The sequence below is a fragment of the Meles meles genome, chromosome 12 (genome assembly GCF_922984935.1).
Source record: "Meles meles chromosome 12, mMelMel3.1 paternal haplotype, whole genome shotgun sequence".
Taxonomy (NCBI): Eukaryota; Metazoa; Chordata; class Mammalia; order Carnivora; family Mustelidae; genus Meles; species Meles meles.
Window position 1 is genome coordinate 34,624,551 of NC_060077.1, and position 17,676 is coordinate 34,642,226.

General features: G+C 45.3%; 1 protein-coding gene across 1 annotated transcript in view; it reads left to right on the forward strand.

Moving 5' to 3' along the window:
- AFG3L2 (AFG3 like matrix AAA peptidase subunit 2) overlaps positions 1-15,194 on the forward strand; it is a 47,917-nt gene extending 32,723 nt beyond the window's left edge. The window contains exons 13-17 of the mRNA XM_046025209.1: positions 1,612-1,722; positions 4,465-4,580; positions 8,110-8,310; positions 10,004-10,198; positions 14,358-15,194. Of these exons, the coding sequence (XP_045881165.1) occupies positions 1,612-1,722; positions 4,465-4,580; positions 8,110-8,310; positions 10,004-10,198; positions 14,358-14,600 (866 nt within the window). The 3' untranslated portion in view covers positions 14,601-15,194. The remainder of the gene's footprint in view (positions 1-1,611; positions 1,723-4,464; positions 4,581-8,109; positions 8,311-10,003; positions 10,199-14,357) is intronic.
- The last annotated feature ends 2,482 nt before the right edge of the window (positions 15,195-17,676 follow it).

A 17,676-nucleotide genomic window follows, 5' to 3' on the forward strand; every position in this document is an offset into this window, starting at 1 on the left:
TGTGATTTGTAAAGTGAACGATTCAGTGGTTTTTCGTGTATTTACAGGGTTACACTGTAACTACTGTAGTCTCATTTTAGATCATTTTCATCACCACAGAAGAATCCATTAGCAATCACTCGCTCCACCCCCAGCCCTAGGCTCCCCCTCACCTACTTTCTGTTTCTTTCGATTTTCCTTTTCTGGACATTTCATACAAAAAGAATTACACAACATGTGATCTTTTCTGCCTGGCTTCTTTCACTTGGCGTAGTGTTTTCAGAGTTCAGCCGTGTTGCAGAATGTGTCAGCACTCAGTTCCTTTTTCCGGCTGGATAATGTTCCATTGTGTGGCTAGACCACATCTTTATCCATCATTTGTTTCCCTCGTTTGGCTCTTAGAGATAATACTGATTTGAATGTTGGTGTCTAGATTTTTGTGTGGATGTACGTTCCATTCTTCTGGTTATATACCTAGGAATAGTGCTGCTGAATCACTTTTTGAGGAGCTACCAAACTGTTTTCCAAAGTGGCTGTGCCACATTCTCGCCAGCAGTGTCTGCAGGTTCCAGTTTGCCACATTCTTGCAAGTGTTGATCATTGCCTGTCTTTTTGACTGTAGCCACCCTGGTGGTGTCTCACCATTTTGATTGGCATTTCTCTAATGACTAGTGATGTTGAGCATCTTGGCATGTGCTTATTCCAGAGTTTTTACATGTAAAATGTGAGCCTTTCTTAAAAAGGAACATGTGGAAAGTCTGAGAGCGTTATAATGGAAGTGTGTGGTTAGAAGACGGAAAGCATCTTAAATGTCCCAGGGTCCTAATCTTTTTACTTGTTTTTATTCTTTGGTCTTTGGAATTTATAACATTTCAATGTTTATTGAGTACATACACGTGTTATAACTTATTTGAGTTAACCACATATTTTATCTGAAACGTGAATTTTAAGATACTTATGGGGGTACCTGGTGGCTCAGTTGGTTAAGTGTCTGCCTTCAGCTCAGGTCATGATCGCGGGATCCTGGGATCCAGCCCCACATCGGGCTCCCTGCTCCGCAAGGAGTCTCATTCTCCCTCTTCAGCCCACCCCTCGGCCCCCGGTCATGCTCTCTCTCTCTCTCACTCACTCTCTCTCTCTCTCTCTCTCTCTCAAATAAATAAATAAATCTTTTAGAAAAAGACTTATGGATCTAGAAAGCATTTGGCAAGCTTCACATATTTAACTTTTGTTATTTAATTGAGTGCACTGCTTATGTTCTCATATTTCAGCATGTTGGCTAATGTCCACATTAGTCACTCTCTCAGCAGAGCTCATAGAACTAAGTTAATTAATGAGTATTTTTAAATAGTTAACTGTTGTATGAGCCATATTGCCTATAAAAGTAGCTGCCCATAATTATCTGCTGACTACTACTAATACTTGTACCTTAGTTCAGTGGGCCAGGATTGTACCACATTATTCTGAATAATGCTAGAACAGCTTGGGTTATGAATCAAACTGAATTATATTACATTAAACCCTTTTTCAGTCTATTGCTGGTTGAGAAACTGAATGTGGTCATCCATAATGTGTGACTAATCAGTCCGAGTGTATTTGGTGGGTAAGCTGTTCTGCACATTTGTTTTGTAGGAGCTGATGTTGCTAATGTCTGTAACGAAGCGGCTCTGATAGCTGCGAGACACCTCTCAGATTCCATAAATCAGAAACACTTTGAACAAGCGATTGAACGAGTAATTGGCGGTAAGCAAACTGCATGTACCTCAAGTCAAAAGGCTGATAAAATGAGTTTGAGGCCATGGGTTTCTCTGTTTTGGCAAGATCTAGAAGCAAAGTCTCTCTACCCAGCTTGGGGTTACCATGCCCCTGCTGTGTTCCCTCAGTGCTGTGAGGGCGCCCCCCCCCCCCCCCGCCCCATCACAGTCTGGTAGAGGTGGATGCTGTTGGTTTGGGAGAGTGTGAGACAGACGGCATCCCACACCACACCTGACATGTGCAGCAAGCAGCAAGGTGTCTGCCCCTGAATTTTACTGGTCTAGTGTTTTGAAAATGCTCGCGACCTTTCTGTTTTAAATTGTATTGCATGATTTAAATGTGCTCTCTGTTATGAGGATATACATAACGTGTTTTCCCTGCTTTCTAGGGAGCTTATAATTTAAATACCTGTAAAAAGCTAACTAGCAATTCCAGAACTTGGGCATTCAAAGAAGTGAAGGGCATTGTGGTCAGGGAGGGCTCTGCAGAAGAGGCAGCATTTAAACCAGCCTCACCTGAAAGAAGAGATTGGTGTCAGAGAGGCAAGAACAGAAGGAGGTTGGTAGCGGGGAGGGAAAGTAAACCAGTCAGGCTTAAGTTCCTTTGAGAAGGAAGTAAAGCTAGAAATAACTGCTTGAGTCTAGATTTTAGAAATCCTTGAATGTTAAGCTTAAGGGCTTTTTAAACTCTTACTCTGTGTCCAGTATTGAACTAACATGGGATTTTTCTGGAGTCTCATTGAGTAGCAAAATCAGTGATATTTTAAATAAAAGGAGTCTGACATTGAAGAAGAGGGAAGCATCAGAAGGCAGAAAACCTTGTAGTCATTAATGTGAGATAGTGGATTTTAGCATATGTGGTCCTAGTGGTAATAGGCCAAAAAAAAAAAAAAAAAGTCTCACTGGCCTTGGGAAGAATGGGGTACTTCAAGAGGCAGCCAACTTGGCAGAAGATGAGATGGGCAGAATTGGAGATGGGGCAGGCTGTCCACGTGGAACTCTGCAGCACCCCAGCACCACAGTGTGTGGTTCCCATGGCGTGGAGGTGGGTGAGAGCGCTCCGGGGGACGGGCCCACACAGTAAACACTGCCTGCATTTGGTGGCAGAGGAGAGAAAAGTGAGCCAGCGGAGTCACCAGAGCTTGTATGCCATGGACCCAGAGACTGCATCAGGGAAAAAGACAAGGAGTAGATGCCATGAAAGGAAACCCAGGAGGTCAGAAGAAATGGAAGATGAGGGCAAAGCCACGTTTATAAAGCACTTGTCAGTGGGATCAAGTGATGTGAGAACATTGAGGATGACGACCTTGGATCTGGCAGTGAGATTCTTCTTGGTGACTTCTGACATAACAGTTTCAGTTGAGTGGATGCCAAACTAATGGAGATTCCAGCAAGGATCTAGAGGCTAGTATAGCAATGTGTCTGACCTGGATTAGGTGCAACCTAAATAACCCTTGAACGAATGAATGGACGACTTATTCTAGAAATTTGTTATTGAAAGGAAATAATCTAAGTTGACAGAGTTGTTAGTGGAATTAAAGCAGTTTACTGTAGAGGCAAGTGAGAGCCACGTGTGTCTGTGCTTTTAGGTGGGGGGAAGAGTCAGTGCTTAGTGTGAAAGACATCAAGGTGGCACACCCAGGAGGGGCCTCACTCTGAGGTACACAGACACCCGCTCGCAGCTCAGCTGCTGTAAACCAGCCACGAGCCATTGTTCTGTAGTAAGCCTCCCAGGAAAATGAAAACTTCAGGGATAAACTGGGGGGTGAGTCAGAGTTCTTGTTTTTCTCATATAAGCAAGAACTGCTCGTCTCTACTTAGTAACTTACCTTTTGTCAATCTCTGCCCTTCCAGCTCTGTTACTGTCTTGGGTTAGGTCATTGGGAACATAGCAGTCTTTTTTTTTTTAATCTTTCTGACTCAGGATGTTATCATTTGAGAAATTCTCTCAGATGTGTTACCTTGAACACAACAAAGCTACTTTTGTCACAGTGTGAGTTTGTGTTAGTACAAACGGGGTAGTTCGTTTGTTTCTGTGGTACAAAGGGGCAAAAGGAGGTTTAGTATCCACCTTGATCCAGGCCAGAGAAGACTTGGACTTGGACTAGGGGGTCCGCCTGCTGTATAGTCAACACAGGGGGTGTCTCTTGGGTTTATTTTCTCAGGTCTCCCCTGCTGCTGGCTCTGGGAACCCCCTGGGCCAGTTGATTAGTGTGACGGGTGCCATAGCATTGGCCTGGCCAGCTTGCTGACTAGTTATCTTCACATCTTCAGCCAGCTCCGTTCCTCCTCTCTTGCATGCTTTCCACCAGGAACAGGCAGCAAGCAGTCTCCTGCATGTTTGCCCAGTGCTTGTTAATTCCAAGGACCTGGATTAAAAAGATCATTCCAGACCTCTTTGTCTTCTCTGAATTTTATGTTTTAAGTTGACCTAAGTGCTGAATTTTATTTTGCATTTCTATTTCCCAAAACAAGTTAGGTGGCTCAAAAGAGTGGGAGAGTTAGGAAAAAAGTGGGCCTCGGAGTCGTGAATGCATTTTGCAAGTGGCTGGGTGTATTTTGGAGTTGGTCCTTTAAGCCTGACCGTGGTTGGGAATTTACAGATTATCATAGGCAGCTTAGTCTCTAAATCACCTTTTAGATAAGGCAGTGTGTAGATTGTATAACTGTCTTTTTATATTGGTGCCACTGAGGCAGTGGTTTTTTTGACGTTTCGGTGTTATTTTGTCAGGCTTAGAGAAAAAAACCCAGGTTCTGCAGCCCGAGGAGAAGAAGACCGTGGCGTACCATGAGGCAGGTCATGCAGTTGCCGGGTGGTACCTGGAACATGCAGACCCACTTCTAAAGGTAAAGCGGTTTGTGCTGAACAGTAGGCCAGCCAGCTGATCCTGTGAGCAGTTACCTGAGGAGAAGATTGCATTCCCACAAAGGATAGGTACATAAAATTCGGCCAGGACGTCATGTAATGATGGATGAAGGGGTTATATAAACCCTCTTGCAGAGAAGTTACAACGTTTGGAAAGAAAATTGTTATTTAAAGGGACGGAACAGTGTCCAAAGCAGACCAAAGCTGGAGGAGAGTTTCCTTTTGCAAACCAGTAGCTGCAGTGGGTTAGAATTGAGAGCTCGTGGCTTCCTTGCCTGAGGGTTTTTTTCTAGGGCCACAGTGATGGAAAAGCTGGTCTTATCTATACATTGAGGTGGCAGAGGAAGGAATTCAGTATTTGAAGAATATTGGAAATTTAATAGGAAAATTCTGGAAGCAAGAAAGGTACAGAGGAGTTAGACCCAAGTCCAAGTAGAAACTGCCCAGCTCCCTGGCTCACCACTACACTGTACCTGCACAGGAGAACCCAGAGAGCCTGGCAAAAAAAGAGCAGAGGCCAAAGGGAAATCTCCTGAAAGATGGGTGACCAAGTGAGATTGGTAAATTTTTGCTTTTTCAACTGAGTGCAGTCCCCAGACTGGTGCAGCACAAGCAACAGGAAGCCATAATCTGACTTGCAATGTCAGGGGACCTCTGGAAATGGAGGGGCATCTCCCCAAAGCAAGGGGACCACAGAGAAGATAACATTAAAGTGTATGGAATAAGGGTACCTGGCTGGCTTAGTTGGTGGAGGGTACCACTCTTGCTGACCGTGGAGTCATGAGTTCAGGCCCCATGTTGGGGTAGAGTTCACTTTAAAAAATAAATAAGTACTACATAAATAACCACCTTAGATAATCTGCAGAGAAGCGGCTAGAACCAGTAAGGGAAATTAACAAGTTACAGAATTCAGGATCCATATACAAAAATCAGTTGTATTTCTGTATATTAGCCATGAACAATTAGAAAATGAAATTTTAAAAATTCAGCTTCATTTACAGCAGCATCTAAAAACATGAATATGGCCAGGCCAAATGTATGTAGGGATACGTTTATTGAGGTACTTGTAAGATCTGTACACTGAACGAAACAAGACCTAAATAAAAATGGAGATATAGGGACACCTGGGTGGCTCCATTGGTTAAGTGTCTGCCTGTGGCTCAAGTTGTGCTGGGATCAAGACCCACACTGGGCTTCCTGCTCAGGGGGGAGTCTGCTTCTCCCTCTGCCTCTCCTTCCACTCATTCTTTTGCTCGCTCTGTCAAACAAATAAATAAAATCTTAAAAAAAGAAAGAGATATACTGTGTCCCTGCAACGTTATGATCACCGTTCTCCCCAGATTCATGTATAGTAACAGTGCAATCTCTGTTTTAAACATAGCAGACTTTTTTGGAGAAATTGATAAGCAGATCTAAAATTTGTACAGAAATCAGGTCAACTAGAATAGCCAAAACAATGGCGTTCGAAGGAGTTACACTGCCTATTTTAAGACCTTGTATATAGCTAAAGTAAAGAAGATTAGTATTGCAGAAGGGACTGAACAGATGAGTGGGTTGGAATAGAAGTGGACCCAGAAATAGACCCTCACACATAATTGACTAATAGATTTTCGGCAGAGATCCCAAAGTAATAATTGAAGGTGGGGAGGATTGTCTTACCAACAAACAATTCTGGCAACTCTGTGTTCAGGTGGGGGGAACAAAGCTAACATTGACTCTCAGATCATATGTAAAAAATTTATTTGAAATAGATTGTAATAGGGGCGCCTGGGTGGCTCAGTGGATAAAGCCGCTGCCTTCGGCTCAGGTCATGATCTCAGGGTCCTGGGATCGAGCCCCGCATCGGGCTCTCTGCTCCACGGGGAGCCTGCTTCCTCCTCTCTCTCTCTGCCTGCCTCTCTGTCTACTTGTGATCTCTCTCTCTCTCTGTCAAATAAATAAATAAAATCTTTAAAAAAAAAAAAAAAGAAATAGATTGTAATAGCTAAAACAATGAAGTTCTGGAAGAAAATGCAAGTCAAAATCTTTGTAACCTTAGATAGGCAAAAATGTCCTAGTACACAAAAAGCATGAACCACAAAAGAAAAAGTTGATAAATGGGATCTCAGCAAAATTGAAAATGTTTTGTCTTTTAAAGACACTATTAAGAAAATGAAGAGCAAGCCACATACTCTGGAAAAGCTTGCAATATAGCTATATGACAAAGGACTTGTACCTAGAATATGTTAAAAAAAAAAAAAAAAAACCTCTTAAAACTCAAAAATAAGCAACCCAGTGAAATCATGGGCAAAAGATCTGGAGGTATACAAATGGACATTAAGCACATGAGGATACTCAGTTTCATTAGTTTTGGGGAAAGTGTAAATTAAACCACAGTGAAATACCACCACATACCCACTGGAATGGCTGAAGTTAAAAAATCAGTCCTAAGTGTTGGCAAATGTCAGTCTAGCTGGAGCTCTCATCTGTCGCTGATGGGAATGTAAAATGGTATAACCATGTTGAAAAACAGTTTGGCAGTTTCTTAAGGTAGACGCTTCTGTCCAACCAACCAGTCTCCTGTATAATCACTCAAGAGAAATAACATGTCCACACAAAGACTTTCACTGCTTGATCCATAATAGCAGTAAACTGGAGACCGCCCTGATGTTCCTTGAGAATGAAACGGATGTTTGGTTTGTTTACACAATGGAATGCTACCCAGCAGTAAAAATGAATGAACTATTAATACACCTGGCAGTGTGGGCAAATCTCAGAAACGGTGAGGGAAACCAGACACAATAACATACATACTGTAGGATTCCATTTATATGCAGTGCCGGAAACTGTGACTAATCCATAGGGACTGGTCGCACATCTCCAGTGCCAGGGCTGAAGTTGGTGGGGTTGGGGGCGGGGGTGGGAGGCAGGTAAGACCGAGCAGAAAGGGGTACAAAAGAACTTTGCAGAGCAAAGAAAAGATTTTCTATCTTTGTTGTGGAGGAGGTTGTGTTTGTCAAAACTCACTGGACTGTAACCCAAAATGGATGTGTTTACTGAATATAAACTATCCCTTAGTAAGGCTGATTTTTTAAAAATTTAAGGAATTTACTCTGTTGCAAAAAGCACTAGGAGAGAAAATAAAGGCGCTGAGCATCTAGGTCTGCCTTCCCCCTCGTCCTGTAAAGGAGGATGTGGCTGGGGCTCTGTGAAGTTGAATGGCACCTAGCCCGTATTTGAGCTGTCAGTCCTCCTCCCTCACCAGCTGTCCTTCCATCAGGATCGAATAACTTCAAGTGTGTTTTATAAAAGGACAAGAAATACTTTCTAGAGCTTCAAGGTGAAGTTCTCCTAAGAGAAAGTACGCCCCCAAATAGTCAACAACTGCTGGATCTCGTCTTGCCAAGGCTGATGTGTTGCCCAGCTGCTGTGTTTATGTTTCAGCAGCGAGCTTATCTATGTGCAGATAGACACCCTGGTCAGCATTTGGTGGTGGAATCCTCAGCATCTTGTGTGTTTTCTACTTGCCAGGTCTCCATCATCCCGCGGGGCAAAGGACTGGGTTATGCTCAGTACTTACCCAAAGAGCAGTACCTGTACACCAAGGAGCAGCTCTTGGACAGGATGTGCATGACCCTGGGGGGCCGGGTGGCAGAAGAAATCTTCTTCGGGAGAATTACAACCGGTGCTCAAGATGACTTGAGAAAAGTAACCCAGAGTGCCTACGCTCAAGTAAGTGGATGAAATGGGGGGTTTCTTCCTTGCTCTTCCACATTTGCGCGAGAAATGGACATTTGCGGTTGGCTCTAAAACAGTACTGTTGTGTTTAACTGGCTTAGGGTTTTCAGGCAAGAATGAATTCCTAAAAGAAACTTTTTTTTGGTAGTGTAACAGTTAAAGTTTACGGATTTCTCCCGCTCTCCGAAAGTCCAGCCTTCCTATGAAACCTTTTGGGAGCTGAAATGGCTCAAAGCAAAGAAGCACTTACTGTTAATTGATATGGGAAAATTTCTGAAAGTTCCCAGACTGCAAAAGTAGCCTCTGGTGGACTGCTCTGCCTCAGGACACAGCTTTCGGTGGAGCTTGCAGTGCCACTCACTGCCCCAGGGGGGGCGCGCCACCTCTGTCGAAGCTGTTGCAGAACCTGTGCAGAGCGCTCTTTTCGCCTTTTTTTCATCAAAGGGAAAGTCCTCTTTCAGGGTCTTCCGGTTAGCCAAAGCAGGTGCTGCTGGAGGCCATAAAAGCAGAGTGGCCCGAATGAACTTTCGAAAGATGGGATACATGTGACCAAGAGTCTCTAAAGCATATGTGCAGAGTTCAAAGCTCTGTACAGGCCTCTGTGATCCCACAGTGCAGCATTGCCTGTACCTGGGCTGTCCCTAAGAGCATCCCTTCTTCGTGCCCGCCCTTCCTCCTGGACCAGCCACTCTCCTGACTTGTTATTGTCATACCCACATTTTCCTTACCTGTCGCTGGTGCATACAACCCCAAACAATGTAGTTTTGCTGTCTCCGAACTTAAATGACTTTCCTTGGAAACTCCTGTTACCTGTATGTCAGCTCTTCTGGTCTGTCACTTTTTCAAGTCTTTCTTGAGAGTGAACAAGCAAGAGAGCGTCCCTGTAAAAAAAATGTGTTTTGAAAAAGATTTGAGGGGTCCCTGGGTGGCTCAGTCCATTGAGCGTCTGCCTTTGGCTCATATCATGGGTCCTTGGATCAAGCCCCATGACAGGCTCCCTACTCAGCGGGGAGCCTGCTTCTCTCTCTGCCCCCCACCACCTTGTGTTCTCTAGCTCTCTCTCAAATAATAAAATCTTTAAAAATAATAATAACAACAACAAATATGGCTTCCTGCTTTCTGAGTTCTCTTGGCTGTTTTCCTATTCCTCACTTTCCTCTGGGCCTTTTTTAGTCAATTTGGGTTTTACTTCCAGAAACTTCTTAATGTGGGGCATTTTAGTTTTGGGGGCTCATAGGATCCAGGCTTGGCCTGGTGGCTTCAGGGAACAGGAAAATGCAAACGCCCTTCCAGGATCACTTGTTCTCAGGTTGGCACACTGCCCTTTCCAGGAAGAGCCTGGAGGGCTTGCATTTTAAACTCTTGAGTCTGTCAGAACCTTCTTGCTTCTTTACCTCCCCTCGTGCAGGGAGAAGTATCTTGCAGGTTTCGTAGATGTTGTCCGTGGGCTTCTTGTCTTGTGTCCCTAGTTGAGTAGTTTAAAATGCTACCCATTGCTGCACTGTCTACATAGAACACCCCATCCAGTCAACCAGCACAAGGCTGCCATGTAAACTTCGCCTGGTTAAAGAGTAGTATTACAGCGAAGTGTGTGGAGTTAAGGCCGGTATGAAGACTTACTGCCATTTTATAAGTCAGTCTGTCAGCGAAACCAGATGCGCACCACTAATCGTGTATTCTTTTTCAGATTGTTCAGTTTGGCATGAACGAGAAGGTTGGGCAGATCTCCTTTGATCTCCCACGTCAAGGCGATATGGTTTTAGAGAAGCCTTACAGCGAAGCCACCGCGAGACTGATAGATGACGAAGTACGAATACTTATTAATGATGCTTATAAGAGAACAGTGGCTCTCCTCACAGAGAAGAAAGCTGATGTGGAGAAGGTGGGTGCTAGTTGTAGGAATAATTTTTCTACGTGATTTTGCCAAAAAAAAAGAAAAGAAAAAGAAAGGTTAAAGTGATGGATGTACTGTTTGGGTTGGTTTGTAGACGTTGGCGTTTCCTGTGACTGTAACTCTTGGGTTCTTGGGTTCCTTTCTTTTTTTTTTTTTTTTTTTTTTAAGATTTTATGTATTTATTTGACAGAGAGAGATCATAAGTAGGCAAAGAGGCAGGCAGAGAGAGTGAGAGGGAAGCAGGCTCCCTGCCGAGCAGAGAGCCTGATGTGGGACTCAATCCCAGGACCCTGAGATCATGACCTGAGCCGAAGGCAGCGGCTTAAACCACTGAGCCACCCAGGCGCCCTGGGTTCCTTTCTTCATTCTGATTCTGTGTCTGCTCTGTCTCTGTGAGGAGGTGGGAGTGCAGGATTAATGGGATCTGCTCATGGCCACAAAATACACAACTGAGGCTTTCCCTCCCCTGCACCCTGTGTTTTACCTGTTCTCCTCAGTAAGGAACACAGTGGACTGACAGGAATTTACTGTTGTCTTTCACCTCTGGAATAAACAGGTACTGATGAAAGTGCAAACAAAAGCTAGCCCACATGAAATTAGCACATGAAAATTACCTTTGGTTTAATTACGACCTTTGCAAGTAAACATGCTCTGTGTTTTCTGTCCTACTTCATGTGACACCACCTACCAAAGGGAGGGTTTCCTTCTGAATTCGGTGGATTTCTTGCATCCAGTAAACTCTTAATTATTCAGAATCCATGCAACCAAAAGCAGAGTTTTTTTGTTCTTTGAACATTCCACACTCCTAAAGCACAAATGAGAAAGCCTTTTAGGAGGGACTGATATGGATAAACGAATATTCCAAGATATGCTCTTCCATCAGTAAGGCAATCCAGAAGCATCTGTGATGTCTTCTCACAAAAGTGCCCAGTGCAGACAGATTGCTGGCGCCCTCCACACTGGAAAGCACCCACAGGACCTTGGAGAAAGGGAGATCCAAGTGGTCAGCAATGGCTTCGTGTAGAAGATAGAGCTTAGGTTGTATGTGGAAGGGTATGTATGTATAGATAGATATGTATGGATTGTATGTGGAAGGGTAGTCAAGTTACAGTGAATGAGTTGAGGGGAGCAGATGGCGCCGTGGAGGCCTGGGGAGCAGGAAGTGTGTGGGGAGCAGGGCAGGGCTGAGCGGAGAGTTGAGGGGAGGGAGCTGCAGTACCCAGGTTCTCAAAAGCTAGCTAGAAAGTTTAGAAACACAGTTTTAGAAATAAGAGTGGGACGCCTGGGTGGCTCAGTTGGTTGAGCGGCTGCCTTCGGCTCAGGTCCTGGGATCGAGTCCCACATCGGGCTCCTTGCTCAGCAGGGAGCCTGCTTCTCCCTCTGCCTCTGCCTGCCACTCTGTCTGCCAGTGCTTGCTCGCTCTCTCTCCCTCTCTCTGACAAATGAATAAGTAAAATCTTTAAAAAAAAAAAAAAGAGTGACCTTCAAAATGATCTGATCCAGTCCCTTTGTTTTAGAGCAAGGAGTCCTTTAAGAGTGTTGAAATGATGAAGTCCATCATTTGCCAGAGTGTGGCAGCCGTGTGCCCGCCCAGGGGAGTGGCAGAGACTGCCCCTGCGGGGCTCAGCCCTCCCACGGTGCTGGGACTAGCAGTGGAAGTAGGGCAAAGGCCCATCTGAAAAAAACTGGGATTTATTGGTTAAATGCACAGAGTGAACGAGAAGAAAGCCCTTGAGATGACTCCTAGTGGCAGATACAGGGTGGGGGTCAGTCTTGAACCCAGGAGAACACGGGCCGTGGGCATTTGCGAATGAAACATGGACAGCAGGTCCAGGCTGGAGATAGGATCTCTTGGTGGTCCCCCCATAGCCAGTTGTGGAAAAGGAGGACCTGAGCTGTGGAAGACAGTGGAGGAGCTCCCTCGAGACCCCGGGCTGCAGGGGGACAGTGTGCATACACAGATAAGAGAGATAAGAGGAAGTTTCCATGTGCATGCCATAGATGCCAAACAGTTTCTCCCAGTTATCTGTCCTTCTGCATGTACCATGCGTGTACTGACAGTGGTAACAAAGACGTGTGTGGGAAAGGGAGATTGGGTCAGCGGAGTGAGGATCTTGAAACACTGCAGAGCTCTGAAGTACTGTTTGGCCCATTTGAGAAATTTAAATCTGTGAGCCAGCCAAGAGATAAGGAGCCTTAAGAGGAGAGGTGGCCGGAGACTTTGCTGCTAAGACTCATGTCCTCCAAACTATGGGCCTCAGTTTACTCCTCTGCTGGACAGGACAATACAGAAGGGCTGTGCTTTAGGAGAATAAGAGTAACCGGCTAGCATCCACCCAGCATCTCACGTGCGCCAGGCACTGCTGGAGATGGCTGAACTTCTCGAAAGCTCCCTGCAGCCTCAGGACATTGAAACATTATCATCCCATTTTACAGAAGAGGAAACTAGTACATTGCAAAGGTTAAGTAACTTTGCTTAAGGTTATGCAGTTGATAAGGAGCAAGACCAGGATTTGGACCCAGTGTCCTTCCTGCCTGCAGAGCCCTTGCCGTTAACCTCTGACCAAGCCTGTGCTGTTGAATAGGGCTGGTCCCAGTTGAAGTGTGCTCTGAGCACACTGGGTCTTGAAGAGTTGCTATGAAAAAAAAAGAATGTAAAATATCTCAATAATTGTTTATGTCATTACAGGTTAAAATGATACTGTGTTTGGGGGCATCTGGGTGGCTCAGTCCTTTGAATGTCTGACTCTTAATTTCAGCTCAGATCATGATCTCAGGGTCACAAGATCGAGCCCCACATCAGGCTCCGCACTCAGCTCAGAGTCTGCTTGACATTCCCTCTCTCCTGTCCCTCTGCCACCCCCCCCCACTTTCTCGCTCTCTGAAATAAATAAAAATCTTCGAAAAATGATACTGCATTTGATATATCGGGTTAAATAAAATAAATATATTATTTTCGCATAAGTAGTTACCCACAACTGTGTAGTAGGCAAATTGAGAATTGATGGTGGTCTGAAAGACAACCTGGTTGTGTTTTTAAGAGTTTTTATCTCTTAGAAATAAAGACCAAAATATATATGGATAAAATATAACAGCTGAAATTTTCTTCAGAGTAATCTACGGGGTAGAGGAGACAAAAACAGCTCTAAGTTGGGGACTGTCGCTAGTGGCTACACGGGGATTTGTTACCCATTTTCTGCTTTTGTGCGTATTTGCGGTATTCTGTAGTAAGGGTTTTAAAAGCTGATAAAACAGCATGAAATTGCTCTATTATTTGGTATCTTTAAGAAATGCCATCTAGTTTAAAAGTGCAGATAAGTCAGATTTCTAAGTAGGGAGTTACCTTAGGAAATAAATCTGTCTTATGAGGTCAGTTGATATTTTAACCCACTTTGCTGTTTTTTGTAGCAGTCAGATGCCCTGATAACCATTGTCCTGCCCCCGACACCCTCACCTCCATACACACAGCTGGTCAGGTGTCCCGGTGACCTGTTAAGATGTGTACTGTCAATTTATGGTTTAAGCATAGAAATGACTAGAACTTCAAGATTCATGTTTTCATATAAACCTTCCTGGCTTCCTTTTGTATCTCTGCCCTTGTCTTTATTTTTCCCAACTAACTTTTTAAATTTCTTGCTCACCTATTTCTCCCCTTTCCCCTAACTTGCTCTCTCAGCCACTTTTGTAAGTGTATAATGTATCCTTCCAGAATTTTCTTATGTACATATAAGCACATAAAAAGATACATATTTCTCTCCTTTTAAAGGCAAATGTAGCATACCATAAAAGGTGTCCATCTTGTTTTCCTAACTGAATATGACTCTCCAAGCCGTATCTAGAACAGATTCTTCATTACAGGTGCATAATTGTTCATTGGGTGACTGTATCATTCCAATTTTAGTATATGTGCTGCCGAAGCGAGCACAGGTGACTGTATCAAAATGCGTTGAGCCCCTCACTTACTGGTGGACATTTGTTTTTCCAGTATTTTATGTATTTTACTCTAAAATCATGGGACCTTGTCTATATATTTTTCAGTGGTCTTAAATCCTGTTTTGGAGTGGGGTTAGCTATAAATAAAAATATCATTAGCTTTGCAAAGACTTTACTAAGTTACTGTGTTTAATGGGAATTATTCGTGTTTCAGGTTGCTCTTCTATTATTAGAAAAAGAAGTGTTAGATAAGAATGATATGGTTGAACTTTTGGGCCCCAGACCGTTTGCGGAAAAATCTACCTATGAAGAATTTGTAGAAGGCACTGGCAGCTTGGATGAGGACACTTCGCTTCCAGAGGGCCTTAAAGACTGGAACAAAGAACGGGAAAAGGAGAAAGAGGAGCCCCGGGATGAGAAAGTCGCCAACCAGATCCAAGAAGGGAGACCATTTTAGTTTGTGCCTTTGTCAAGGTCGACTCTGGCTCTCTCAGAGGAATAAGGACACTGTGGGGTTGATCGTAACCATCTGCTGACCTGGTTGAGATGGTGGGAAAGAGGGGTCCTTAGTCCTCAGCCTCTGAAGTCACAGCCTGGGTGGCAGGGTGACTTTCTGAATGCCCAGGAGAATGTGTCCCAAGCCCACCAGGCTCTCGGACAGTGGCTGGGAGCATGGAGAGGGCACCCAGCGCCGCTCCCTCCGCCGTCCGTGGTGCCAGCTGGTGTGCGTCGGGCATCGACCGACCATCCATGGAGGCTTGCCAGGGTGGGAGAGGTGTATTATTCTCTTTCCATCACCCACTCTTCATTCCTGTTTCCCTTCAGAGTTTCCTTCTGTGGATGAGCTGTGAAATTACATTGGAGTTCTGATAAGAATATTTTAATTTGACTTAATACTTAAAAGATTGAATCCAGATCACATGTTGCTGTTTTAATGGAATGGTTTTCTACAGAGAGCTGTAACATATCTACAAATATGAATGTATTATGTAAATACGGCTTCTTTACGTCAAAAATAAAGTGTACTGTACTTTTTTCCTTCTGAACTCAACAGCAGGTCACTGTTTCGTGCTTGGGGTATTTTCTTTTAGAAAACCTAATGGGGCACCTGGGTGGCTCAGTGTGTTGAAGCCTCTGCCTTCAGCTCAGGTCATGATCCCAAGAAGGTCCTAGGATCAAGCCCTGCATCCGGCTCTCTGCTCCTCAGGGAGCCTGCTTCCTTCTCTCTGCCTGCCTCTCTGCCCACTTGTGATCTCTGTCTGTCAAATAAATAAATAAATAAAATCTTAAAAAAAAAAAAAAAAAAAACCTAATGGGAAGGAATCAAGTGTTCTAACTTTGGAGAGAGGAATCCTTTAAAACCTTGGTCCTGCTGGTTCTTACCTGCTCCCCTAAGAGGCTTGGTAATTTCCAGAGTCCTACATTCTGGAATGATGGTCTCTGGATGTAAAGTACATTGAAAACATAAAGAAGTACATTGATAAGTCAGTGCAACAATCTGTGGCAACGGCATCAGTTTAGAGCCTCACGAGGCCGGTCGGTCCTGGCGTCTGGGTCTGGAAGTCAGTGTGGCATCAGAGCAGGTCCGGCAGGCTGTCCCACGCCATTCCGTTGGATCGCGGTTACTTCAACTTGCCTCGTGTGTTTTTGATGCAGTTAAGTATGTTGTGGGAGAAACAACTTCTCAGCCTTCAGACGAAGATACAGGTGGCACCCCCAGGGCAGCATGGGACCGACGGGGAGGGCGGTGGCATGAGCAGGCTGCTCTGTCCCGGGACCCCTCCACCGGGTGGCCCAGAGCAGCGGAGCTCCAGCTCACTGCACAGCCGCACCGTCTGCAGATGCCAGCGGCTCAGTATTCTGGGCGCACGGGAGCCCTCCTCCGCTCACACTGCAGTCGCTCAGCGCCTCTGCCCAGTGACCTGCAGATGTGACAGACTTACTGCCCCCCTTCCTCAGAGGATGTCTGTGGGAGGTGATTCAGTGAAATTGACTGGAGACAGGATTCACTTGACCATCAGGGTGTCAGCGTGCTGTTCCCCACACAATCCGGAGACGACGAGACTACTTCCTCGCGACACTACGAGGAGAGGCGCCCATTAGTGCGGAGGTCTGGTAGCCTTGGCTGTGAGGCCTCCTGAGTGGAATGATGCGGGATGTGCCACCTAAGAGTCAGGTTTGATCTAGTGAGAAAAGGGACAAAGCCATGCATGAGATGGTTGGTCAGGTGCTAACTCATCTGCATTTCGAATTCAAGCCTGCGGAGTCTTGAGAAGGCAACCAGAATGGCCTGGAAGAACCACCACCGCCACCCTCGGGTTTTCTGATCTGCACAAGGAGGCCCGCAGCACTGTGGTGAGCAAGACCCACGTTGGCTCCCACGTGGAGCCTGACTCACACCAGGGGCTCACAGCACGCGTCCTTTCTCTCTTCCAAGGTCAGTCGCACCTGGCCTATTTCCAGGGTAGATGTGGTTAGTAAGAGACTTCAGATTTCTGCAGAAATGGGACCTGTTTTCACCACAGTTCAAGCCACACTGCCATGTTTAGTGAGTCCCTTTCTGTGTGCCCCAGGTTGGGGCTCAGCCCAGTATAGTTAGTTATTGGGTGTAAGCTACGGCATCACAGAGCTCAGGCCTTCTGTCAGGTGGGGGAGTTAGGTTACACTGTGGGGTAAACCCCAAAATGACTCCAAAGGACAGTCCTCTCTTTCTCACTCCTTGTTCAACAAAGGTCAGAGGGGGCTGTGCTCAGCAGTTCCTGGGACCCAGACTGATGGAGAAATCTGTTAGAGGCAGGATCGAGGGTTGAGCACTAGCATTTAGACCCTTCCACCTGGAAGAGACATGCTACTCACATTCTCTTGGCCAAAGCAAAGTCATGTTCACGGCTAACTTCAAAGGGGCAGAAAGGAGAAATAAGCCAGAAACTGGTGAACAGCAATGTCTGCTAATTACTGATAGGACTAGCCTGGTCATGTCCTATGGAGTTTGGCTTTACAAGACCTCTTACAGAAGTTGTGTCAAGTTACCGAAACTGTAAAGTGATTTGTTATATAGAAAATAGCCCTCAGCCTCCACACTGAACCTGAGCACTTCTGAAGGAAGCACACAGCTCTCCAAGCCGGCCCTGCCAGGTGCCCCCTCACCCACCAAGAGCTTGCGTGTCCCCCTGGCTCTGGCTGGAAGCCTGGAGGCCATTTTCTGTAGGTCCTCTGACAAATCTTAGCCCAACTGTTGGGGAAGGCTGGGACTAACTAGCCCAGGACATGACCCGGGAAGATGAAAGATTCTGTGGGAGGGCTAAGTATTAGTTGCAAAAGGGGACTACGGGCTTTTATTTATGTATGTGCTACTCAGATGCTCAGGAAAATTCTGGCTGCCACCCCATAAGGTCTGCAGTTCAAGGAAAACCTTTCTTCTGAGCTCATTCACTGAGTGGCAGGAGCAGTTACCCCAGAAAGAGACCAGGTACCCAAGTAACCATTATTTAACAACACAAAACGAATCTTTCAGGGAAACAGGCTGGAAGAGG